We start from the raw sequence: 26,868 nt of genomic DNA, 5'->3' as shown, positions 1-26,868 counted from the left end.
AAAAGGACATATTAAAGGTTGAACTTTATAATAAGGCACATATCATATATCTTAGCATCATAATAAGCATACATCTTATTCATAATCACATTATGTGTCTAAAGCTGTTCGCCTATTGTCCCTTATGTTTACGCTTAAGCGTCTAGTACTCTGCTTTATCATGACGTTTTTGTCTTCGATTTCCAGATTTTTAAATCTTTCATCGTCGTTAATGTAATCACTTATCAAACCTGTAACAATCTAAAAAACAGACATATGTTGCATAGATCATTTCTCCACAGCTTTCTAGCGAGTTCTCTACAAAACTTAGTGAAACCTTTTGTTTCATTAAACGCAAACTTCTTTTGCCAACTCTTTTTCCTAATCCTAAATATATCTAGAAAAATAAAACATTATTGAACAAACTGTCAAAATAGAATTTGGGCTTTTTAAATAAATGAATAAATACCATATTTTGATTATCATCATAACGATTGTTAGGCTCAGGACCCGCTGAAACGTTAAGAGTATATATTAAAAATCATATATGATCATGGGTGTGTGGGGTGGGTTTTCAGACCGATTGTTCAAGTAATCGTGTTCAGATTTCTATACGATCAAACGCACGCGCTGGATGCGTAAAAGTGCATTTTACGCACACTACTTGAAAAAAGCACTTTTGTTAAAAAAAATAATGCAAATGGTTACCTGGAGTCAAGAGAAGATGATATTTTCTAAATTGCTTATATAGTTTCGGCTTATATTTTCTGATCATATCAAAATGCTCATCTCTTTCGTCCTCATCAATCTCTGAACCTATAGGGGTATATTCTTTTATTTATAATATATGTATATTCCATTTAAATGGAGAAAAAAAATATTTTAGCACTCGAATTTTCAACTTCTTCAACAGGAGGCTGTTCTACCCTATGATGCGGTGATCTTGATCTATCACGGGGAGGGCCGGATGGGGATCGTGATCTGTTGGGACGTGGAGATCGTGATCTTTGGGGAGAAGGGGGACGTGGAGATCGTGATCTTTGGGGAGAAGGGGGGCGTGAAGATCGTGATCTTTGGGGAGAAGAATGCCGTGATCTGTTGGGAGGTGGAGATCGTGATCTCTGGGGAGAAGAATGCCGTGATCTGTTGGGAGATGGAGATCGTGATCTTTGGGAAAAAGAATGCCGTGATCTATTGGGAGATGGGGATTGTAATCCACCATGGAGTGGGAAATGTGGATCGACTAGGTGAGCAAACTGGAGAGAAATTTGATATAGGAGATATTGGATGAATAGGAGACTAGACTTTGATCGTGAACGTGACTTAGACCTACACTTCGATCGTGAGCGTGACTTAGACTTAGACTTTGATCGTGAACGTGACTTAGACCTACAATTTGAACGTGAACGTGACTTACACTTAGAATTTGAACGTGAACGTCACTTAGACCGTGATTTGGACCTAGGCTTGGATCGTGAATGTGACTTAGACTTAGACTTGGATCGTGAATGTGACTTAGACTTAGACTTGGATCGTGAATGTTACTTAGACTTAGACTTGGTTCGTGAATGTGACTTACAATTAGACTCAGACTTCGATTTGGACTCGAATTGAAGGGGCAACTCTGATGGTGAGACAGATTGTGACTTGAACAGTGTCTTAGGTTGCAAATGAGAGGTTGACCAAGGTAGTGACTTGGACTGTAGCTTATAACTTCTTATAGAATGTTACGATTTCTACGAATTTGTTTACCGGGTAAATACCTGTTTCTATTGAAACGATGAATAATAATTTTTCTTCGGCGAACGTGATATAAAATATTTAAGAAAATCGAAATCTTCTTTAGTTCCAGAATCCCCGTAAAAAGTGGTTATTACAGTCCAGGAAAAAAAATTAAAAACGCCCGCCGGGCAAAAAAATTAAATCTCTCGTGTGGTTGCAGTACTCGTCTGCGGCTCGTAAACGCCCTCGCCTTGACTCGTACTGCAAACTCCACACTCGGCCTAAAAAAGCCTACTTTACGCCCTTAGTATACAATATACCATTTTGCCCGTTTTTCCTAAATTAGTGGGTAGAAAAGGTTCTATTCCACACTCAATAGAAACGACCACTTTTAGTGCTGAAATGCGGGTCGATAGCAGTATATTTTGCCCACGAACTCTATTTGCGGGAACATTTGCGGGGGAAATTAGAAAGTTGCGGAAGAAAATTAAAGATTTTTTTTTAATTTTGGAGTATGTTATAAAGTTTTAAAAGTTTAGACCGCGCTTGTAGGTACAAAAAACGTGAAAATTAAACATGCGTTACAAAAACTGTGATGTGCACTAAAGGCTCAGCAGGATAAAGAAGGCTACAATACGCGTTTGATACACAAGATACTATTTTGTCTGTCGGTAAAAAAATGGTACTTCACGCCTGAGTATTTGGTGAAAAAAACGCAAAAATTGTGTTACAGTGACAAAAAGCTTGCTTATTTAACAATCGAGCAAATACGGACAAAAAAATGTTAAAAGCCTGCTTTCCCCTACTGAAAAAATCACGTCGGTAAACACATGATTAAACTAATCATGTGATTAACGTGTAATAATTTTTTTATCAAATAAAATTATTAAAAACGCAAACCTTAGAAGTAGGATACCCTATGTGTTACTATAGGGATAGGAACACCTAAATAGGGCATCCTAATTCTGCAATTTGCGTTTTATTTTAATGTTAACTTCTGACGCGCATCAAACATTTCAATTTTTACTTTATCTATTTTTTACTTTTTAAGGTTATAAGTACAATTAATTAAATGTACAAAAATAAACAAGTTATTCATAAGTTATTCGAAACTGCACACAACAAGTTGCAAAATTTCAATGCTCTAGGTATGATAGTTTTCAAATAAGAGCAAAAATAAAACTGTGAAAAAAGTAATCAAAAACAATAAAAATTTGATTTTGCTCTCATTTGTAAACTATCATACCTAGAGTACCAAAAATTTGCATATTAATTTGTATTGGCATGTTGAAACAACATATTTAGTTGAATTCATTCTAGCTGATATGAATTCGTCTATCATGTATAGACCCACCTGTATATTTTGCCGCCAAAGCCAAGGGTTCAAGATCAAAAGCCGAACTAAGATGGTTAAGTAAAAACTGACATGGCATTCAGTTTTCAAATAATTTAACAAGTCTTCACACAAAAGAACAGACATCTAACTTTAATACCATGGATTTAGCATGATAATGACAGATTTGGACATTCACAGTAACTGGCTCGCATACTGATGAGATAAAAATATCTGTGCAATTCACTTTGCAGACCTCATCATTGGTGACTTTGGGCACATAGATGACACTTTTTTATTATTTACACTTAATCAACAATGATTGAGTCAGTGAATACCATATCATTTTTAACATTGACTGAGAACGTGAGAACTGTGTGTGCTGTTATCTGTTATTCTGCTGTATAACATAGCAGACAACATATACAACCTGTATACTATATCTGATATATATACTCTTGTATGTGTGTATGGTTAGGTACTGATTGTGCTGCTATATAAATATAAGTAAGATATAAGCAGACAGCCTGTACCATCTGTAGTATACACTACGTAGCATACTAGGTTAAGTTGTTACTTTTTGTCTCTTTAACACGTGCATTTGAAATTTATCACAATTATTTGGGTAAACGGTAGATTTAAGTAGATTATCGTCATAAAAATAATTATCGTTATTAAATATGTTTTGATTTTTCTTATTATACCAGTTTATTCGTATAATAGATTTGTATAAATTATACTTGGCAGTTCTTAGCCAGTGACATGTACTTCGTACTGACCAGTAGCACTGGCCAGTCACTAGTCTGCTCACCAGTTTCGCTGCTCAATTTTCTACCAGGGAAGATAGGTAATTTTATTCTATTTTAGGTAAATATTAAACGATTTTCTTTTAACGATTAACTTTTTCAATAACTTTAATAAAACTTTAATAAAAAAATAAGACTTGGTGGATTAAAATCCACTGACAAGGAAAGGTACCCAACCCGAACTCACCGATTTTGATGATTTTCATATATGTTGTAGAACATAAAAAAATAAGAGACACGTATTTTTTTTTATCGGCTAATTTTCACTTTTAAGGGGTAAAAACCTCCCCTAAAGTTAACCCCCAAAAAGCGTTTTTTTTAAATATCGCTTAAAATTAATATTTTTCAATGAAACAAATTGGAGGTTATTTCTTACAAAAAGAGCAAGTATTTCATGGTGATTTGAAGAGTAAGGGTAGCATCCCCTATTTTTTAGGGGTTGAAAACATATATTTTTTGGCATAATTTTATAATAAAAATGTTTAAACCGACTAAAAAAAATTGGAAAAAATGTTTAAACATCCTTAATAACAAAATTTAGTTGACGTCTTTCGGTGTTTTCATAAATATTATCCCTAAGGGGGTAAACCACCCCTAACACAAAATAACTGTAAATATGTAATTCAATACATAATATTTCGTAGAAAGTTTGTATATAGAGGTTTTCGAGGTCGCTGATTACAAATCTGTTATCAGATTTTGAAAATTCAAAATGGCGGATCCAATATGGCGGACGGAAATATCGAAAAAAAATTTTATATAATAAAAAAGTTTTAAACGACTAAAAAATTTGGAAAAAATTTGTAAACATCTATAATAAACAAATTAAGTTTTTCGGTTTTTTCATAGATACTTCCCCTTAGGGGGGTAAACCACCCCTAACACAAAATAACTGTAAATATGTAATTCAATACATAATATTTCGTAGAAAGTTTGTATATAGAGGTTTTCGAGGTCGCTGATTACAAATCTGTTATCAGATTTTGAAAATTCAAAATGGCGGAACCAATATGGCGGACGGAAATATCCAAAAAAAATTTTATATAATAAAAAAGTTTTAAACGACTAAAAAAATGGGAAAAAATTTGTAAACATCTATAATAAACAAATTAAGTTTTTCGATTTTTTCATAGATACTACCCTTTAGGGGGTAAACCACCCCTAACACAAAATAACTATAAATATACTTCAATCCATAATATTTTGTAGAAGGTTTGTATATAAGGGTTTTTGAGATCGCTCTTTGCAAATCTGATATCAGATTTTGAAAATTCAAAATGGCGGAACCAATGTGGTGGACGAAAATGAAAATTTGTAAACAAGAAAATTCTGTGTGTGAAGCAGTTTTATAATTTCCGTAGAAATTGTTATCAGAATGTTATTGAAATTCCTTTATTGTAAATTCAACTTATAATGTATTTTTGTTTATAATATTAGAGTATAATAATAATCTACAATCTTTTATCTTTTGCCATAGTGCATTTTTTGTATTGAGCATAAAATATATTATTTTACGATGTTTTTACAATTATGGTAGTCCTCATAAAAGTGTTTAAAGCACAATGCTTTTTTGCACCAACCACATCGTACAATTGCAATGTTTGAGCACCCTTCTATTTCACAATGTGTTGCACAAGACTTTCCAAAACTGAAATCTATATGATTATCAAATTTATCTGGTTTTTCATTGACGTAACCGCTTTTATACCAGGAATATTTAAACAAATCTATATATCTCGGCGAAGACAGTTGGTTGTGAACCAATGATTGAAGTTTAATTATATTATTTCTCACATGTAAATTCATATCATGATCCATTAACATTACATTATCAGAAAATGTTCGGACAAAGTTTTTCCAAATACGGAATCCATAGACATCAAGTGGTTGTATTTTTCCTGTGGTTCCAGTTGGAATTTTTTTTATGTTAATAATTTTATTTTGTGGCATTGTTTCTTCTATAACTTTGTCACAATGACCACTCCAAGAATCAAGTAATAGTATTGAGTGATGGCCTACATAGGGATAAAATATTTTTTCCAACCAGATTTTGAAGTGATCTGCAATTAAACGACTTACTAATTAACTGATCAACGATATTACAATGTAAAAATTGTTATTAGTTCCCTTACTTGTTGTTAATTTTCCAGATTTGGATGCTTCCACGTACACGTTTTCTGGTCTAAATATGTTTTGTTCTACAATAGGGCCAAACTTGCCACTTGGTTCCTTTAAAACAAGAAATAGCGGTGACAACAGTTGTCCAGTAGCTGATATTAGTGGCTGTATAGTATAACTATGCGTTGTTGCTGAAATTGACTGTACCAGACATTGCACTTGCTTTTCTCCTTCTACTGCTAATGTTCTTCCAGAATGCATTTCTAGCTGAAATCCGCTCTGATCTGTATTATACAAATTTTCGAGTCCAATCCTTGGTATACACGATTTAACGTCATCGATAAATGCTTCAGCTTTAGCCGTAAGTTCTGCGCTACTTTCTAGTGTTTTTCTTGTTATGAACTTATTTATTTTCCTAGAAACTATTCGGTGTGCTTACTTAAATTTGAGTAACCAATGTTTAGAAGCTTTGAATCTAATATCATCAAAACCAATTTCTTTTTTAGCTTGTAAGGCCCATCGAATTATATCTTCATCATGGATAATTAAACCACTGTCGAGAGCTGCTTGAAAATTATCCAGGGTATACTGACAAATTTGTGCTACTTTTTCTCTATACGTGCCACCTTTATTAATTGAATGAGCCCAACGACGTAGCTGACTAATAGATGATACTTTTTTGAATCTGTTTTGCACTGTTTTGAGACTTAAATTTTGCTTCGTTTTGCTACTTCTCCAAAATTCTACAGCTCTTTTTTTGTATTCAAAATCTAGTTCTTCATTATCTGCTGTACATTGATTTGTTGGTGCTATATCCGGATCAGGAAAATGATGTTGCACTTCATCTTCAATTATTTCCGCATTATGGTCTTTATACTCTTCTTGAAAATCCAAAGAGTCATCAGTAATCATTTCTACATCGTTGAAATCATGTGTTGCATCTATTAAAATTTCTTTTATTTTTTCGGCCAACTCTGTTTCGTGATAATTCGTGACACTATCTGGTATGTTTAACGCTTGAAAGTATGCTAATAATAAGTTTAGAACGTTTAACGGATTAATTTTCATTTTTCAATCTAAAATGAAAACAAGCGGTAAAATTTATACAAGCTGTGTTTTTACATGTAAGGCACGACTGCTACATTTCTACCAGAATAAAACGAGTGAATGTAAATTGAATCAAATCATTAATTTATGCATTGGAGAAGAATTCTCGTTCCACTTTGTGATGTTCGGAAAACTCTATTTTTGGTTTTATTCAACTTTTCAAATGATAGAATAAAATATCGGTAATATGTCTATACTCGTGTCTACGGTAAAGCATAGGCCTTCGGCTTGTCTGGAGGTTAGGGGTTTGGAGTCGTTTGGTTAAAAAGCACAACCATTTAGCCTATTTGTTCTTTAGGGGTTTAGGGTTTAAGGCTCTTTAGTTCACATGTACAGGCTACAAAGATCACACATTTGTAAACAAGTTTTTTTGAAAGTTAAAATTTTTTTTCGACATTTTCGTCCACCACATTGGTTTCGCCATTTTGTATTTTTAAAATCTGATATCAGATTTGTAAAGAGCGATCTCGAAAACCCCTATATACAAACCTTCTACAAAATATTATGGATTGAAGTATATTTATAGTTATTTTGTGTTAGGGGTGGTTTACCCCCCTAAGGGGAAGTATCTATGAAAAAACCGAAAAACTTAATTTGTTTATTATAGATGTTTACAAATTTTTTCCAAATTTTTTAGTCGTTTAAAACTTTTTTATTATATAAAATTTTTTTTCGATATTTCCGTCCGCCATATTGGATCCGCCATTTTGAATTTTCAAAATCTGATAACAGATTTGTAATCAGCGACCTCGAAAACCTCTATATACAAACTTTCTACGAAATATTATGTATTGAATTACATATTTACAGTTATTTTGTGTTAGGGGTGGTTTACCCCCTTAGGGATAATATTTATGAAAACACCGAAAGACGTCAACTAAATTTTGTTATTAAGGATGTTTAAACATTTTTTCCAATTTTTTTTAGTCGGTTTAAACATTTTTATTATAAAATTATGCCAAAAAATATATGTTTTCAACCCCTAAAAAATAGGGGATGCTACCCTTACTCTTCAAATCACCATGAAATACTTGCTCTTTTTGTAAGAAATAACCTCCAATTTGTTTCATTGAAAAATATTAATTTTAAGCCGAGATATTTAAAAAAAACGCTTTTTGGGGGTTAACTTTAGGGGAGGTTTTTACCCCTTAAAAGTGAAAATTAGCCGATAAAAAAAATACGTGTCTCTTATTTTTTTATGTTCTACAACATATATGAAAATCATCAAAATCGGTGAGTTCGGGTTGGGTACCTTTCCTTGTGAGTAGAAACTGAGATATAGACGGAAACAAGCAAAACTTTTAAAAAATTATAAAGATTTTTCGATTGCACAAAGAACTGCATATCGTTAGATTAGATTATTAGATATAATAGTTGTAATTAGTAATAATATAATAATAATAATAACTTACAGACAATTCTTGTTCAGTAAATTCTTCAACCGTACTTTCATTGGATTCACTCAATTCAAATTTCTTAACGAATCGAAATCTTTTTGTCCTGTTTGCAGCTGCTTTCAACGCATCTTCTTCGGATTCTGTAATGAGAGTATATAAACATCATTAGAAATGAATAGAATACAATAACTAAATATTGCTATTTAATAAATACTAACCTCCAAGGTTGATTATATAAGCTTTATAAAAAGAGCAACATTTATCTTCAACTTTTCAGTTTGTTTTGCATACTCTCCAATAAACTGCATAAGTGTGATTTTCATCAAAATCTTGTGCATTTGACGGATAAATATGTTTTTTGTCTTTTTGAGATCTGTAAATCACGTCTATCGGTTTACAGTATCTGTTCTTTGGATCATCTTTTGTGATAAGACACGCATATCTTATATGACCCATCATATCACTTATCACAATTGCTTAGGAAGCACAACTCTTTTTTTATATAAAACACCACTTTTTTAAACGCATTTAAATCATAATAAATCGTGATATTGGTGATACTTTTGCCGGGAGTTTTACACGGCCTATGAATATGTATGTATAACAAGATATGATATATATATATATATATATATATATATATATATATGAGGAACAACAAACTGTTCCTATTCCTTTTGTGTGTGTGTGTGTATATTTATGTGTACATACACATAATATGTTGCTTGACGTCTCGATGTGATACATATTATTATAAATATTGTAATGTGCAATTATTTGTGTTTAGTTATATTTTTTTATCAGATATGAGTATTGAATCATAAAGCGTGATTCATAAGAACTGCAAGCGTGTAAATATCATACGGACCTATAGATATACACACATTGTGTATATTGTTTACAAATGTAAATAAGCTAATAAGTAATGAAGATATAAATAACAGAGCATAATGGAAAAGTATAAAAGATATTTATTACATGGAGATGCAGCAATTACATTGCGTACAGCACAGCGATACAACCTTGAGGAAGATATAGATGCAGATGATGATGTGGTAAATAAATATTTTATTTCCAGAAACATATTAAATTATTTCCAGAAATATCTTAATATTATACTTAATTTTGCAATTCTTGTACGATTAAAAAGTTTTTGTTACGATATTTTTTCTGAGTGTAAATCATAATTGCAGTGTAAACACAAGCTACTCCAAATATGTTTCGCCATGTGCATTGTTGAAGTAGATGTATAGTTTTTATTGTTAAATTTTTGTAGAAATATACTACTGAAACAGTTTTCGCACAAATATTTTCTTGGAAATGTTATATCTTGAGGCATATAGATTTTTACATTTGGCGACTGATATTTTTTAAAGGCTAGTCCTAATGGAGGATCTTTTACTCCTTGTCAGTTATACGTCTGATTCATAACTCTAAAATCGACACCGACACAAACATATTTTCCTACACAAGAAAATTCTACACAGATATTCCCTAAACTTATTTTTCTATTATTTTGCTATACTGTAAAACTCTACACAAACACATAACCTATTTCTATACCTTTTTTACAACAATATCTTATACGCATATTCAAAGTTTTGCAGTGTAGTAATAAAATAATAAAAAATAAGCGTTACTTTGTTTCGTCTCCCAATGCAATTAATATGTTCACTCCCAAGAATTGTATAAAAGACCTATAAAAATGTAAATATCTACCTTTATCACAATGACGATAGCATCATAATACCATCAACTTTGCTTGCGCTGGCTACGTAGTTGATTCCGATACTAAATTAACAATATTCATAAAATATGCTAGAATCAGACTTGATCGTTGGCTAGCTGAAACACGTAGGCAAAACTTGTAACATTATTAATTAAAACAAGTGTACTACAATTGTTTAAGGCTAATTTTTTAAATTTTCATATAAAAACTCAATATGAATTTTAGCTGAGATCTCATGCAAATATTTAAAATTAGGATCTAAATAACAATTGAAAAATCTAAGCCATTTCCAAAAAATTAAAGGCTGATATTTATGCGTTTTTTAATTTTTTTTAGTAAATTATACAACAACGAAGTAGAATTCTTCATTCATAAGTAAAGTATAATAGCCATTGTATTTTCCCTGAAAAGTGAGACTAAAGTAGCATTTTATTCCTACAAATTTACAGTGTTTCTGCAAATTTACTTTAATCCCGCAAATTTCGGAAAATTTTCTGAACAATTTTGAAAAAATTTTTGATAATTTAAAAATGTTAGGAAGTTTAAAAATACTTGCCATTGGAGCGCTACCGCGCCCATTGATTATTAAGAAATTTTGAATATTTTAGAATGTCAAAGAGTTGAAAAATTATGAATAAATTGTCAATATTTAAACGTATATTTCAACTATCATTACAATTTAAAAAAAAATTGGAAAAGGCTATAGCCGGGTTACTATGGTGAAATGGCCCCCTTGGAAAATGTATATATGTTATATACCATTCGATGGGGGATAAAAAAAAACTCCCATAGCCAAATTTTTAGCTCTCTGCCTAGTGCGCATGCGCAGTAACGTCGATAAACGTGTTTTTTTGATTTTATTTTTTTCTGAAGTCCCTATAGGATAAAAATTTTTTTAAAAATTCACATTGGTGTATTTTTATGTCATGAATAACTGCAATTTTTTTGGGATTACATAACCTCAAATATCGGATCTAAAAAAATTATTAAAGTTTTCAATCGATATTTTGACCCCCTTGTTTTTGAGGTGCAACTTTTTAAGTAGACTTTTTTTGTGTACTTTTTCCCGTTCTTTACGATGGCACTAACGTTTTTTCCTTAAAAATGGTGGCACAACTCGATTTGAGCCAAAAACTGATTTTTTTGCCATTTTTTCACGTTTTTAGCTGGTTATGTTACAATTTAGTTACTAAAGTGACTCCTTTTGAGTAGTTTTGCATATCTTCCCATGAAAACATAATCAAATGAAATATTTTGTTCGCTCCAAGCCGTATTTTTTATATTATCTTACGTTTTCAATGATGGTCTTATCAGAATTTGAGGTAATAAAGGGTTTCTCTCTATATATAAAAAGAATATCGCCGCTGTCAGTGTCTGCTTTTCTCTTTAACCTAAAAATGCCCTCATTTGAGTGATTTAACGCCGAAAAGGGCCATTTTTGGTACCATGTAACCCAAAACTAACCTAAAAATGTCATAATGCAAGGGTTTTCACGCAAAAAAGCCTGTTTTTAGCTAAACATAGCCTTGAAATCGATCGTTTGAGGGTACTTTTGGCGTCTTGTGGTCTTAAAAAGGCCATATTTGGCTTATCTGCCTCTACTTAATTGATTATTCAAAATCTATTGACAGTAATAATTATCAGGTAAAAAGGAATTGAAGTTAAGTATGTTCAATTCGTACAAAGTATAATTTATTATCTTCATAGGCTATTTAAAATAAATTATGGAACGTATACAAGTAGCTTTTTAAAAATAACGAATGTTCACAATAGAAAAAATGATTCACTCATCATTGTCACTATCTTCATCAATACACACTTCAATTTGATCATTAAGAAACATTTTAGACAGAATTTCAGCTGGTCGTATGATTTTTGATAAATATCTTCCATGTGAAAGATAATAGATTATGGCAGCAATATGCGCACAACATCCTATAGTACGGTTACAGTTAGCACAATCACAACAGTGTCTTAAGATGCTAGAATAACCAATACCATTTGGTTTATACTCAACGAAACATTTGTATTGTTTTCTGTTAATATGCCTGGATTGAACTTGAGAATATTGTTTGAGAATATTGTTATTCTCTTTTGAATATCCAATCTTCAAATTATTATCTGCGTCAAGCATTTCCGCTAAGTAAGATATTGTCTGTTTAAGCTGATATGTTCCTGTAAACAGAATTTTCAAATCTTTTATTGTTAATTCAGGAAAGTCTGGTAAATCATCCGAAGTTATTATTTTAAATGGTAGTTTCCGACGACTCCATCTTTTGTCTGCTACTAAAACTGCTAATGTATTTTCAACATTTTTTCTAGATTGCATAGCACTAAATATTTCATCTTGCATGTCTTCATCAGAATCTAGGCGTTTGCCAAACAAGTTATTTAAGTAGCAAGAAATTTTACAATAAGATCCAGTATTTTTCACCATTTTATTATCAAGTTTGTGATCTAATAACCTATATTTTTTCTTTTGAACTCCGTGCACTGCTTCAACAACCCATCGCAGTTTTGTCGTGAATATTGTTTCATTTGATTCTTGCGTAGAAAGTTGAGATTTTGAACCTTTGAGTGCAGGCATCAAAACAATATAACCCATATTTTCTAATTTTTGTTTAATGTCCCTGAAACCTCTATCCAGTATAAAAATGTCCCCTTGGCGAAGAAGTTTCTGTAAAATATTCTGCTTCTCTTCCAATATTTCAATCAGTATTGTAGCATCATTTTTATTTGCAAGATATGGACCTAACTGGTCAACAACATAACCATTAGTAGTACATATAGTAAATGGTTTAGTCAGAGGAACTTTTTTTTGGCCTGAATAAGATTTTCTTTCGTACTCGTTATTAGAGCTTTTTTCATGCCTTATATAAGTACCATCAGCAATCAAAATAAGTTGTTTACCAGGATGTAATTTCTTTGCCATATTAGAAGTTTGATTTTCAATCAATTCATTTCTGTCTACATTTTCTAATCCAAAGTGTTTTGGTAGTAAATCTTTTTCGAAAGATAATAATACTGATTGACAAAAACGAGATACTTGTTGTTCGCTTTCAATGTCAAATATTGTAGAGATGAGCGAGTTAGAATTCCCAGAGCGCATTTTGAATAAAAATACGACAATGGCTTGTGTCGCTGTCCTTACACAGGAATTCTTCAGAGAAGTGAGTTGATCTTTAAGATAATTAATATTTTCCCACGTTAATCCCGTAAAAACTTTCAATTTTTTTTCAGGCATGGAAAATTCAGCTACTGTATCTAATAAAGTTTCGTCTGCTTTCATTGATAATTGACTCAAAAATTGTAGTAATTCATCAATATATACCGTACTTGTAGTGGAAAAAATATTAATTTTATTTAGTTCATCTTCATAAAATCTTTTTTTAATTAAATGTGTGCAACAGCATCTATTGCCATGTGGAATAAAAACATTCATTTTACTATAAACTTGAATTCGGGCCTCTAAAGGAACTAATATATTATTAGTCTGTTTTTGGTACCCACAAACAAAGCAATATTTATTTGCCGCAATCGTCCTTTGAATAAGTAATTCCGTGGTTGCTCGTACTTTTTGTTCCTTTATTGTGTATACAGATGATTGTGTACTTTCCTGAGATGATGAAGTGACAGTTAGCTGAGAAAATGATTCAGAAACATTTGAATCTTGAGACGAAGCAGTTGCTGGAACATTAACCTTTTTAGGTTTAGAGCTTGATATGTATTTGGCTAATCGCTTTCTACATGAATCACAAATTACATCATGGATGTAAATATCTTTATTTGATAATTGTTTAGCATATTCGATTTCAACTTCAGATTCGATTTCCTTTTCTCGACCAATTGATTTTCTAATATAAATATTACACATGGCACATCTTCGATCATCGCGTTTCCTGATGTTATCTGACTCTTCATTACTATTAGATGCCATATTTATTTAACCATTAGACAAGAAGATCACTTCTGAAATAATAAAATATAAATATTTTACAATACATTTAAAAATGCTGTTAGTTAGTTTTTAAAAATCTAAAAAAATTGTTTGCCTTTTTTTAAATTAAAAACTAGAATGAATAATAAATATTACAAAAATATTATAATCTAAGTTCTTGTATAATCCAGTTTTCTCAGTAGCTTTACATGAAAAGTAAAAAAATTAATATTGCCTAGTAAAAGTGAAATAAGTTGTATTTCATTTATAAGTTTTTTAAGCAAATAATTTTTTTTTGTCATAAAAACTGTATTGAAGTGCTTGCACCTAGTGATTTTATAAAATCAACAAACCTATGAAATTATTATATTCAATTTGTTTTTTTGTAAAAATATGTTCTTGTATCTAGACATGTTGTTTTTAATGATGTTTCATATACGTATGTGTTTAAAGCATAGGTTAGCTTGTGTTTACTTTATTCATTTTACATTTTTTTAACTTAAAAGTTAATTGACAATTAATAAGTTCGCATCCTATTAGTTCTATTTTTCATTTTTATTATTTCTCATGTATTGTTTTTATGTAAAACCAAATATTTTTTCTCATCTCATAATAATTAACTATAGTAAAAATCACATCATATATAGTCATATGCAGATATTTATGTGCATTTTTTATTAATTTGACAGTATTTTATACATAAACAAATTAATTATTGTTCAAGACTTTCTATATTTTATCAATTTAATCATACTTGTATAATTAATATACCGCATTACATCAAAACATGCAACTCATCAATCGTCAAATCCGTTTCTAGCAAAAGTTTATTGTCATATTTTATTCAAATGTTTTTCCTTCTTAATTTTATTTAGTTAATAGTTTCAACAACTTTATGTTTAACTAATTTCTCATTTTACTTTATGTGATTAGCCTAAATTGGTTAAGTTAAATAGATAAAGACTCGTTCCCCTTACATGCATTGTACGTATATCTATATCTATAGGATTGAAAATTCATTTTTATTAATTACTTTTTTGTTAGCTTATTGATTTAAAATCTGATTGCTATTTTTGTTTTAGGATAAGATCGGATCTTTATGCGAGTACTAAAACAGTTTATAATTTAATGTTGGTTTAAACTTTTGATTTTATGCAAGAATTTAATAACGTACACAACATGTTTTTCTTATTTAGCGTATAAAAAGGTCTAATAATTATCTGTTATTATTATTACATTATTATATTATTATATTATATTATTATATTATTATATCATATTATTATATTATTATATCATATTATTATATTACTATATTATCTGTCATTATTTTTGATACAATTACTCTTAATACTACAGAATTTATAATAAAAATTTTATTTTTCTACCCATTAATAAGTCTTACTCTGCATATACCGGTAAAATACAAGTGTATTTATTATAAATACATGGGAGATTTTTTATTTATCAGTAGGTTGGTTACAGTATTTTTTTCAAAACTCAGTGTCGGCATAAAAATAACATTTTAGATATTAATAATTTTGATTTTGATTTTAAAGAAGTTATTTAACAAAATATTAATTTATTGTGTAATATGTATTAGAAATACATATAACCCTAATATCAAAGCATATAATCTGTGATGTCAAAACTTTTGAAAAACTTTGTTAAATCTTCATTTTTTTAAAAGATATGTAAAATATATAGTACTCACTTTAAATATACAAGATTGTTAGTTTTGAAGTAAACAGCAGAAAGATTTAAAGTAGCCGCGTCAGCCTTCGGTTCCAACTAACTCCAATGTATTTGAAAATAAATACTTAACTACTTTATTATTTTTTCTAGTATTGCTATCAATTATCAGTCAAAAGCCGAAATAGTAAAAAGAAAAATCGAAACAATTTTTATTTGCTAGATTTTAATTTACTTTAAAAGTTATAAACTTATACTAACAGCGTTTTCACCATTCACTTGTATTAGTATATTATGGAGAAAGTACAATTGAGTCCGTCGTCCCGTACCGACCTCGGGACATACCGTCTGAAATAAGCTGTTTTTACGGGATTGGCTAATTCTGTACCGTCGATTGGGTTATCGAACAGAATTAGCCAATAATATAAAAGTGACTTATTTCAGACGGTATGTCCCGGGGTCGGTACGGGACGGGACGGGACGTATTGTACTTTCTCCCTTATATAGACAATTGTAAGAAAAAAAAAATTAGTTTTGAAAAAAACAATGTTGGCCATTGGTTTGCGCATCGTTTAATTAATTAAGAAATCAAAATACTTTATTTGTTTATGCTCCTGATAATTCTTAATTTTATGATTGACCATTCACTACGCAGATCGTCTGCATTGCAGCCGCCGCGTCAACCGCGCGGCCAAGCATAAACTTTTATTATAAATAAAAATAAACAATAAACAAAAAAGTGCGACAGAGACAATACTTTCGACCAATCACAGAACGTTTAAAAAGAACATAACATTAGCCATCAGTTGTATAATAAGGTGATATCACAATTCTGATAAGACCATCATTGAAAACGTAAGATAATATAAAAAATACGGCTTGGAGCGAACAAAATATTTCATTTGATTATGTTTTCATGGGAAGATATGCAAAACTACTCAAAAGGAGTCACTTTAGTAACTAAATTGTAACATAACCAGCTAAAAACGTGAAAAAATGGCAAAAAAATCAGTTTTTGGCTCAAATCGAGTTGTGCCACCATTTTTAAGGAAAAAACGTTAGTGCCATCGTAAAGAACGGGAAAAAGTACACAAAAAAAGTCTACTTAAAAAGTTGCACCTCAAAAACAAGGGGGTCAAAATATCGATTGAAAACTTTAATAATTTTTTTAGATCCGATATTTGGGGTTATGTAATCCCAAAAAAATTGCAGTTATTCATGACATAAAAATACACCAATGTGAATTTTTAAAAAAATTTTTATCCTATAGGGACTTCAGAAAAAAATAAAATCAAAAAAACACGTTTATCGATGTTACTGCGCATGCGCACTAGGCAGAGAGTTAAAAATTTGGCTATGGGAGTTTTTTTTTATCCCCCATCGAATGGTATATAACATATATACATTTTCCAAGGGGGCCATTTTACCATAGTAACCCGGCTATAGCCTTTAAAGATGTTAGGAAGTTTAAAAATACTTGCCATTGGAGCGCTACCGCGCCCCTTGATTATTAAGAAATTTTGAAAATTTTAGAAGGTCAAAGAGTCGAAAAATTATGAAGAAATTAAAAAATTTTGAATATTTTTCACCACTTTTTTAGTTTTTAAAGCTTCTAAACTTTTATAACCACTTTTCGCCCCGAAAATAGGGACTAAAGTAAAAGGGATAATAAAGGGACTAAAGTTTTTATCGCAAACTCCATTTGTGGGGTGAAAAGGAAGTTAGCGGGGCAAAAGTAAAATTTTCAGAGCGAAAATGAATTTAAAAATAGTACATTACGATACTAGTGGCATAAATCGTACTTTAAGGCACGGCGTGTATATAAAGCGCCCGAGCGTAGCGACTGCGCTGAACTCTGTGCCATGAAGATCGACTTATGACGCGTGTATCGTACGATATTTTATAGCACTGACTAGCATAAATCCGCTGTCACGCCTATCCGTGGCATTAGCAGTCATTTTTTGCATAAGGAGTTCTTTATTGCACCGTGCATATCGCCCTCGCTACGCTCGGACGCTAACCTCACGGTGCAAAAAAGGACATAAATGCGGATTTATACCACGCAGTGCTATAAAATCATTTTATTCTGCACCCGTCAAGAAAGTCCAATTTACGCCCCTAATAAGCGGGGCGAAAGTAGCATATATTCTTCCCAAAAACTGCTTTTGCTGGCCGAAAGTAAAATTAGCGGGACAAAAGTAAATGTAGTGGGGTGAAAGTAAACCCTACTAAAAAAAAATCGTGCGATAATTGCGTGAAAATCATGTGAGGTTGTGGACGAATTTCTCGCGCGATAGTCGCGCGTGATATATTAGTAAGCGGGGTGGCCAGTTCACGTGTCACCATCTTATTTTATTTGAACATTCATTTCCGATTAATCGCGCGATTATTTTAGTAGAGTGACGGTATGTTTAAATATCGCGTGATCATCGCGCCATAATCACGAGAGAAACTTTTTACCGACATTTTTTTTATGTTATGCGCGATAATCGCGCAAAAATTGCGCGAGAAAGTGGATGAAAACTTAACGCGATTTTCGCGATAGTTTTGCGCGACCAGCGCGCGATTATCGCGTGATTTTTTTCAGTAGGGAATGTACGTACTATTGTTTCTTTATTTGCTGAAATAAAGAACTTTATTTCCTGCAAATGCGGATGTTACATATGCGAGGGAATATAATGCTGCTTTAGAGTCGCTTTTCAGGCCACGCACACTTACTCATGCTAACGAATATACTAAAGTACAAAGAATTGCAATAATGTATACTCACTAATTTTTTTTACGATAAAAATATTTTTAATAATATATTTTAATTAGGAGAAACAGACTGATGAAAATGATATAATGGATGAGGAACACGAAACTTTTACTGGTGCTGATGCACAAGAAACAAATGTAGAGGTTAGTGTTTGTTTAAGAACCACAGCAAACTATTTTTTAAAAACTTTATTTTAATTTACTTAAAATTTTTAGAATAATGTGGCTATTGGCGAACATTCTTTACCATAGTTTACACAGTTGTAACTTTAAAATAAAAAATATGTTGATCGATTTGTACTTTTTTAGAATTTGTTTTAAAATTTATTTTATCTAAAAATACTTCTGTAAATAAGTAATTCAGTTGTAAGGATTAGCTAAAGTTTTTGTCAGAATTGTTCGATGTATTTAGGAAAATTTGGAGATATACCATCCAGCAGTATTTGTAACGTTTGCAATTCTCCAATCAATGTAAAAAATACTAGCGATTCGACCTTTTTTACTTTAATAGACCCATCACAACAAATTGCTGATCTTTTGAGTAATCACGAAGAATATTTTGATTACGTGACTAATGCAAGAATACATAGGCGAGGGTATATTAGTGACGTATCTGATGGTAAAAAATACACTGAATTTGTTAAATCGTTACCAATTAAAGACAAAACTAATTATGTTAGTGCAGTATTCAATACAGATTGTGCTCCAAACTTTAAATGCTCTCAATATTCTACTTGGCTACTGTATTTAATGATAAATGAATTGCCAAAAAATATTAGAACAAGTAAATTAATAGTATATGGATTAATGTTTACCAAAAAAAAAAAAAAAAATGCCAGTATTTTTGGATAAATTTGTAAGTCTTGTAAATCAATGTCGAGTTCCTGTTAAGATTAAAAACGAGCAGCGTCTTCTTAAGTTTTATGTATTGTCATGCTGTGTAGATGCCGTAGCCCGAGCTCCCGTTCAAGGATTAACTCAGTACAATGGTAAATTTGGATGTAATTGATGTTTGCACCCTGGAGAATATCATGGAATTATTAAATACCCGTTAATGAATATGCAAATTAAACTTCGAAATCATAATGATACTGTTGCCCTAATGTTAAAAGCCGATCCAGAAAATCCTGTTTTTGGAATAAAATATCCGTCGCCTCTTATAAATTTACAAAAATTTGACATCATTGAAGGTTTTACTCCTGATTATATGCATATGGCATAAGAAGGTGTTGCGAAACAATTCACGTCTTATTACATTGATGTTTTAAAGGACGATGTTATTAAGGCATTTGATACCAAAATAAATATGATAACTGTTCCACAATAAGCTGCTCGTTATTGTAGAAAAATAAGTTGTCGAAATGATTGGAAGGCTAGGGAATGGGAAAATTTTGTCTTGTATTATAGTATTGTTATTTTTCCATCTATTTTGAGCACAAAAGCTATGAAGCATTGGTTACTATTTGTTGAAGCCTTATAATTAAATAAAGCTGACGAAATGTTACATCGATTTGTAGTTGATGTCCAAAAGATATACAATGTAAAAGCCATGACATATAATGTACATCTTTTGTTACATGTCAGCAGAAGTGTTTTAAAATGGGGACCTTTATGGGCGAATTCCACATTTAGTTTTGAATCAGCTAGACATATGTCCCATGTCCAATTTATTACATTACTAAATAAAGTGTGTTATTGTGACTATTTTTCATACCTATCTACATAAATGTGTGATATTGTAATTATTTTTTATACCGCTATTTGTATTTATATAAACAAAGTTTCATTAATATGTAATCAAAGTATGACATGGATGGTAAATTAGTCATATTAATATCCTAAGCACTACCCATTATTTGTTTCAGGTATATATCATAAATCATGGTCATTTATTTTTGCCATATGCAACAAGGTACTTTATTTCGTAAAAAAAATATTATCATCTATTTTGTAAATTGAAAAATAAATTCAAAACGTTCATTTGGCGATCACTAGAACGACTTAAAATCATCTAAAATGCGTAGAAAAAAGGGTCCAAAAAATACGTCATTTTGCATAGAACTTAGAATTTTCCAGCGTTGGGACTTGGCACTGTTGGTAAAAATTAAAAAAGAAAAAAAGTGCATCGGACGACCATCTAGAACGACTTAAAATCGTCTAAAATGCGTAGAAAAAAGGGTCCAAAAAATACGTTATTTTGCATAGAACTTAGAATTTTCCTGCGTTGGGACTTAGATTTTTTTGAAAGCATTCATACAAAACAATCAAAAATATTTAAAAAACCATAAAAACACGATCGTACAATTATTTCTAATCAGACATAGTACTTTTTAGAGTGGTAGAACTTAGTTAATTGCCGCACTTGGTCAGATGAGATTTTGGCGTGAGATTTTTCAACAGGGGGTTATATGCGTCAAGTTTAAAAATAAGTCATAACAGTTCTACAGATTAAATTAACTTAGCATCATGTCGAATATGCTTTATGGAGGAGACGAAATCGGTGCCTTTGTTTTTCACTCGGGCCACCATTCGTTACGCGTTGGATATAGCTATACCCGAGAGGGCACTTCAAAACATAGAGGTATTATAGATAGAGCAGGGGAGCCAGGCCTCCTGCTGCCCCTCGGTTAGAAAGAGAGAGACAATCGCGGTACCCTATCTGTCTCTCTCTACTCGTACATGCGCAGTTAGCGCGGAAAAGCAGAATATAATTATTACTGTGCATATTAGAGTTGTTCCTATGATTTGTTTGTAGTCGAAAAATTAAAATAAAAGTAAATAATTGATGTACACAAAAAAATAAAATTATTTTATCGAGATTTGAACTTGAGAGCACAAGGCCAAAAGCAAAATCATACACGCGTCTTATTGTTAGTCCTCAAAGCTACTGGTATACTACGTGCATGATGTGGATATTAGATCATTTATGATCATCTCTAACCCTTCGGGCTTAGAATTTAAGGTTTAAGCTTTGGGTTATTTCAGCTTTGTGCTATAATTTGTTATATATATATTTTATTACTTTAAACAACTTTATAGGGTATTTAAGTTAATTTGATTTTATTATTCGAGTTTGTCATATAATAACAAGCTGTCCTTTACTGCGCATGCATCAGTAGAGAGAGACAGATAGGGTACCGCGATCTTCTCTCTCTTTCTAACCGTCGGACGTTTCCGCTTACAGGCAGCCGTATGGCTCCCCTGCTCTATCTATAATACCTCTATGCTTCAAAAGCAGAGATTTCAGCAGTTGTGGGTAAAGAGAAAGAAGTGAATTGTAATGCAGCAAGGATAGAACCTATGGATGTAGACGATAAGAAACAAGACAACAACATAACGCATATTTTGCATGTACCACCTGAAGAAATGGAAGTAACTAGTTACATGAAAGATGGTATGATATAGAAGCTATAAGTTCACGTTGCACGCACCATGTTCATGAAAGTGAGGAAGCAAAGATATTTTATTGTTAAGATTCTCATTATTTTTTATATTATTTCCAGTATCAGGATATATTTTAAGATTCATGTATATAATTTAGTTTTTTTACAAGTCAACTTCACGCTTATGACATGCGCTTGCTGATGATAAATATATTTCTTTATTCATACATATTTTTGATAATTACACGCGCACATGTACTATATTGATTGTACTTTTGCACAGGAGTATAAAATACGACTTATCAGATAGTTTTAATATCATAAAATTAATTTTTTTTACGTAAAATATAGAGGAAGAATATAAGAGACAGAGGTTCAGTGGGCATGGGCTTACTTTGCAAAGAATGATTCAATTTTTGTTCGAAAGGAGTGATTTTTCACTTTTTCAGGTGTTTATATAGAGAGCAACGAGGGAAGGTCCTTGCCCGGAGAGTTCCAGATACGGGGAGTCCCATATAATACAAAGATAGAGATTTATGTGGATGGAGTGGCAAAACTTATATAAATAACCAACGTTTTGAGCTATAAAAGTTGATCTATACTTGTAAGTAAAATTAGTCTGACGCTTTATGTATATAAAAATCAATACTTTTCAACAAGCTTCAAACTCAAGTGAACCTCCTACATTTTGTACTATGCGTGGCTTACAAATATAAAAGGAAAAATAACATTTTCCCGTTAGTATTGTCTTTCATTTCTCTTGAAGGTATAATAACATTTTGATTTATTGAATTTCAGGAAATCCACCGGAAACCCCTTTGAAAAATCATCCTGCTCCATCCGGGATTTGCGTTTATCAGGTATTGTACGACACTCACCGATCTCCAAATACTTCTGATGCACAGGATCATACTGATCCCACGTGAGACTGCGAAACCGGCTCTTCTCTCGGCTGATCGGCATGACAGCGTCAGCCTTGCCGTGATTCTCCGCGGCGTTGGGGTTCCTGCAAAAGAACAGCAAATGCCAAAGGGTGAGACTTAATGATACAGTCGCCCGATTCCAGCTCACGAGCACGCGCCGTGATAAAGCGCACAGCCGCATGACTCGCGGAATGATATTCTGAATAGGGCACAGACATGATTTTTAAAACCTTTTTTAAAATAAAGTTATAGGGATAAATCTTACACAAAAGTACAAGAGCTCACGTGATCAATATGGCGGCGACGAGAAGGATGAGAATATATATATATATGTGTGTGTGTGTGTGTGTGTGTGTGTGTGTTTCTGTACGTAAATTTTAATACATAAAATAACCTTATTGTTTCCTCCCAAATCATAATAGAGATGAGAGATAATGCTTTAAAATCAAAATAGATTCATGATGACTGAATTCATGTACTCAAATGTCCGTACTTTAGGTTAGGTCTTTATCCTTTGAGCCGCCATATTGAAGAGCTGCCGTTTTAAAAACTACTCAAATATATGAATTTTTAATTAATCATATCAGGGTTTAGAGGTACTAAATCAGCAAAAAATTGATACATAACGTATTCATATGCTATTTTCTACTGTATATGAGTATTTATATGTATATAGCAAAACCATGTCTGTTCCGTAGAGGTATTATAGATAGAGCAGGGGAGCCATACGGCTGCCTGTAAGCGGAAACGTCCGACGGTTAGAAAGAGAGAGAAGATCGCGGTACCCTATCTGTCTCTCTCTACTGATGCATGCGCAGTAAAGGACAGCTTGTTATTATATGACAAACTCGAATAATAAAATCAAATTAACTTAAATACCCTATAAAGTTGTTTAAAGTAATGAAATATATATAACAAATTATAGCACAAAGCTGAAATAACCCAAAGCTTAAACCTTAAATTCTAAGCCCGAAGGGTTAGAGATGATCATAAATGATCTAATATCCACATCATGCACGTAGTATACCAGTAGCTTTGAGGACTAACAATAAGACGCGTGTATGATTTTGCTTTTGGCCTTGTGTTCTCAAGTTCAAATCTCGATAAAATAATTTTATTTTTTTTGTGTCATGTTATAAACGCATCATCAACTGCAGAAATTCAATCACAATAATTATATTCTGCTTTTCCGCGCTAACTGCGCATGCACGGGTAGAGAGAGAGAGACAGATAGGGTACCGCGATTGTCTCTCTCTTTCTAACCGAGGGACAGCTGGAGGCCTGGCTCCCCTGCACTATCTATAATACCTCTATGGTCTGTTCCCTGCGCGACGACTGAAAATTTCGCCAAGCGATTACCGAAAAATTAGCTTCCGCAATAAAAGTCAGTATAGGTACAGTGGCAGCGGCGGCGTTATGTTACGGCCTCGTAAACAAAGCCGCCGCCGGGCTAAAATCCAGTGCACATTTGGCCGAGAGTTGGCGTTCGTTGTATACGGCGCGTGACGTTTTTCTGGCAGTAAAAAAAATAAGGAGTAGCGCCAGCAGTTGTGTACACAGCAAGTGTAAGGAGAAGCGAATCGCCGAGAGGGAGGGCGATGGACACAGAAGTTACAGCGCATATATATATATATATATATATATATATATATATATATATATATATATATATATATATATATATATATCTACATCTACGCCACGGCGCGGTTGTTACCAACGAGCTAAGTTATGCACGTGTCGCACGTGTCGCACGTGTATCTTATATACGCTCTGGATTTTTACCGGCCAGTCGGACACGCCGAGCACTCGTTCGAATTAAGCGAAATTTCAGGCGTCGCCGACTGTTGGGGAGAAATCCGCGCGTTCCCCTTGGTAGACGCGAGAGCGAATCTTGCCGCATAATACATACGGATGCACATCCCCGCGGGGCTCGCAATCCTCTGCGCCTTACGTTACAAAGCCCCGCCGCCTCGTGAATTCAGCGACTGACGCTACTCGCGCGTGCGACGTGATATTTTGGAAAGCGGAAAAGCGAATTCCGTATTCCCGGGCGGAGGGCGCGCAAAAATTTCGCGTATTCTTCCGACGTGCAACAACAACAACAACAACGAGCTTCGGGCCGGCGGCACAATCTGACGGATGGCGCAGCGGCATCCCGGGCTTATCGTTTTAGCGTCGAACGACTGCCCAGCGCGTATACTGTATAGGTATTAGGTATACACCGGCTGCTGCTGCATCCATCTGTCCTCGGCGAAACACTATAGTATACACTCGCGCATAGAGCGCACAGTAGCGTCTGTAGGTACGACGCAGAGGAGGAGGCGCGCGAGGCTCGGGAGGGTCGCTGCATGCGCTTAATGCCTCCCTCCCGTACACGACGTGTATTTACGTACGGCACGTATCTAATGTGTATATGGTAGCGCGGCCGGGGCGGCGGACTTTGCATAAAAGTCGCTAGTTCATGCGAGACACGATACTCGTATAATTTAGTATGCCCCGCCGCGCTAACTTATGTAAACTTATGTACACCCCGCAGAGGCAGAGGGCGCTGCCGTCGCAAGTTCTGCTGGCCTGCCGGACTAACGTGTGCAGCGCGGGTCATGCTAGAGGGGCTGGGGAGGCTGTGTTCGGCGCGACTTGAGCGTCACTTACATCGGACGGGGCGTATGGGGAGCCGAGGAAATCGCGTTAATTATAATTCTGGCCATCGTTCACGCGGCGGCTCCCGCACTCGCGCACGTATACTCTGCTCGCGCTTTGTCTCTGTCGAGATCGCTTTTCTTTGACAAACTGCGCGGCCCGTCTGCGAGACCCGAAAGTGAAAACAGCCGTGCGCGCCCTTTGGGTTGCGATATTTGCGCCGAAAGCAGAGCTCCTCGCGGGTATCTAATGGATATCAATTGCTCCTTTATGCGAGTCGCCAGCGCTTTTAACGTTCGGACACCTGCGTTAGTTTCAACATTCTATACGAAATGACCGAAGCATGGATTCATATTGCATAAATCGCGGAGCGCGCTCAAACTCCATCCGACGTTTCGATTAATCCAGCTATTGATATTGCAATAGTCAGCGAGCACTGGTTAACGTGCCTGATTATGCAGCAATGCGGCTTTCCCGTTAAGCCTTTGTAAAACTATCGGCTGCGATTATTAGTTCTAGCGCTTGCAGCACGCACCAAAGAACTCTCAATATTGACGCGGCGAAACTAGCAAAGTTCCGCCACGCGCGCAGTTTCCACCATACTGTTGCTTCGCGCGCACATGCATCAGCAAAGTACAAATACACACTCTCTCTCTCTCTCTCTCTCTCTCTCTCCTTCTCTTTTTTGTAAATTTTCGCGCCGTCGAGCAAAGAATTCATCAATCCAGTCCGGCGTACAGCAGCTCGCCATCAATAACCCGCGCGAGCGCCGCGAAGGGAAGTTTAATAATTCGCGAATGCGTGCTGCGCGGGGTTGAAAGATAGTTTCGCGACCGCGAGTCTGCTCGTTAATTGCGACGAGCACTGCGCAGCGCACGCGAACGACAAACAAGTTCGCTCGAACCTCGGGCACGGCCACCTGCACGTATACCTGCATGCGCATCCATAACAAGCAACTACACATTCCCCGCTTGGCCGCTTCCCTTCCGTTAGTTCCGCTGCACACATATATACGTACATACATGCACGCTCTGCACGAAGCGAAGAGAAAATCTCCGAGCAGGGGTTGCGCACTTAAGGATAACAAACCGAGCCATTATTCGATTCGCGATTCTCCCTACTTGTCTCTGTTATCCCCTCTCGAGGTCGTCGTTGTATGCGGTATAAATCCGCCACGTTCGGGGTCACCAAATTTTCAATATAATGATTGCAGTATTAACAAGTGCGTTGAGACACTGTTATCTCGGCCATTCGAGTTCATTATAGAGCAGCAATGCAAACTATATCTGGGTTTTCAGGCCTTTCGGCTATTTCGACCATTGGCCTGACGGATTTAAACAGA

At 33.8% G+C, this 26,868-nt stretch overlaps 1 protein-coding gene across 11 annotated transcripts in view; it reads right to left on the bottom strand.

The window, feature by feature from the left end:
- The window catches only part of LOC100114473 (neuroligin 4), a 237,576-nt gene that overhangs the window by 8,349 nt on the left and 202,359 nt on the right, over positions 1–26,868 (bottom strand). For 10 of the 11 annotated variants that reach the window (XM_016986595.3, XM_016986593.2, XM_031929371.2 and 7 more), the window contains exon 11: positions 22,839–22,966. The exons of the other annotated variant lie outside the window; for it this stretch is intronic. In XM_016986595.3, the coding sequence (XP_016842084.1) occupies positions 22,839–22,966 (128 nt within the window). The remainder of the gene's footprint in view (positions 1–22,838; positions 22,967–26,868) is intronic. 11 annotated transcript variants of the gene reach the window in all.

The sequence above is a fragment of the Nasonia vitripennis genome, chromosome 4 (genome assembly GCF_009193385.2).
Source record: "Nasonia vitripennis strain AsymCx chromosome 4, Nvit_psr_1.1, whole genome shotgun sequence".
NCBI classification, from domain to species: Eukaryota; Metazoa; Arthropoda; class Insecta; order Hymenoptera; family Pteromalidae; genus Nasonia; species Nasonia vitripennis.
The sequence above is the reverse complement of the archived record's forward strand: the minus strand, read 5'-3'. Positions and strand labels throughout refer to the sequence as shown.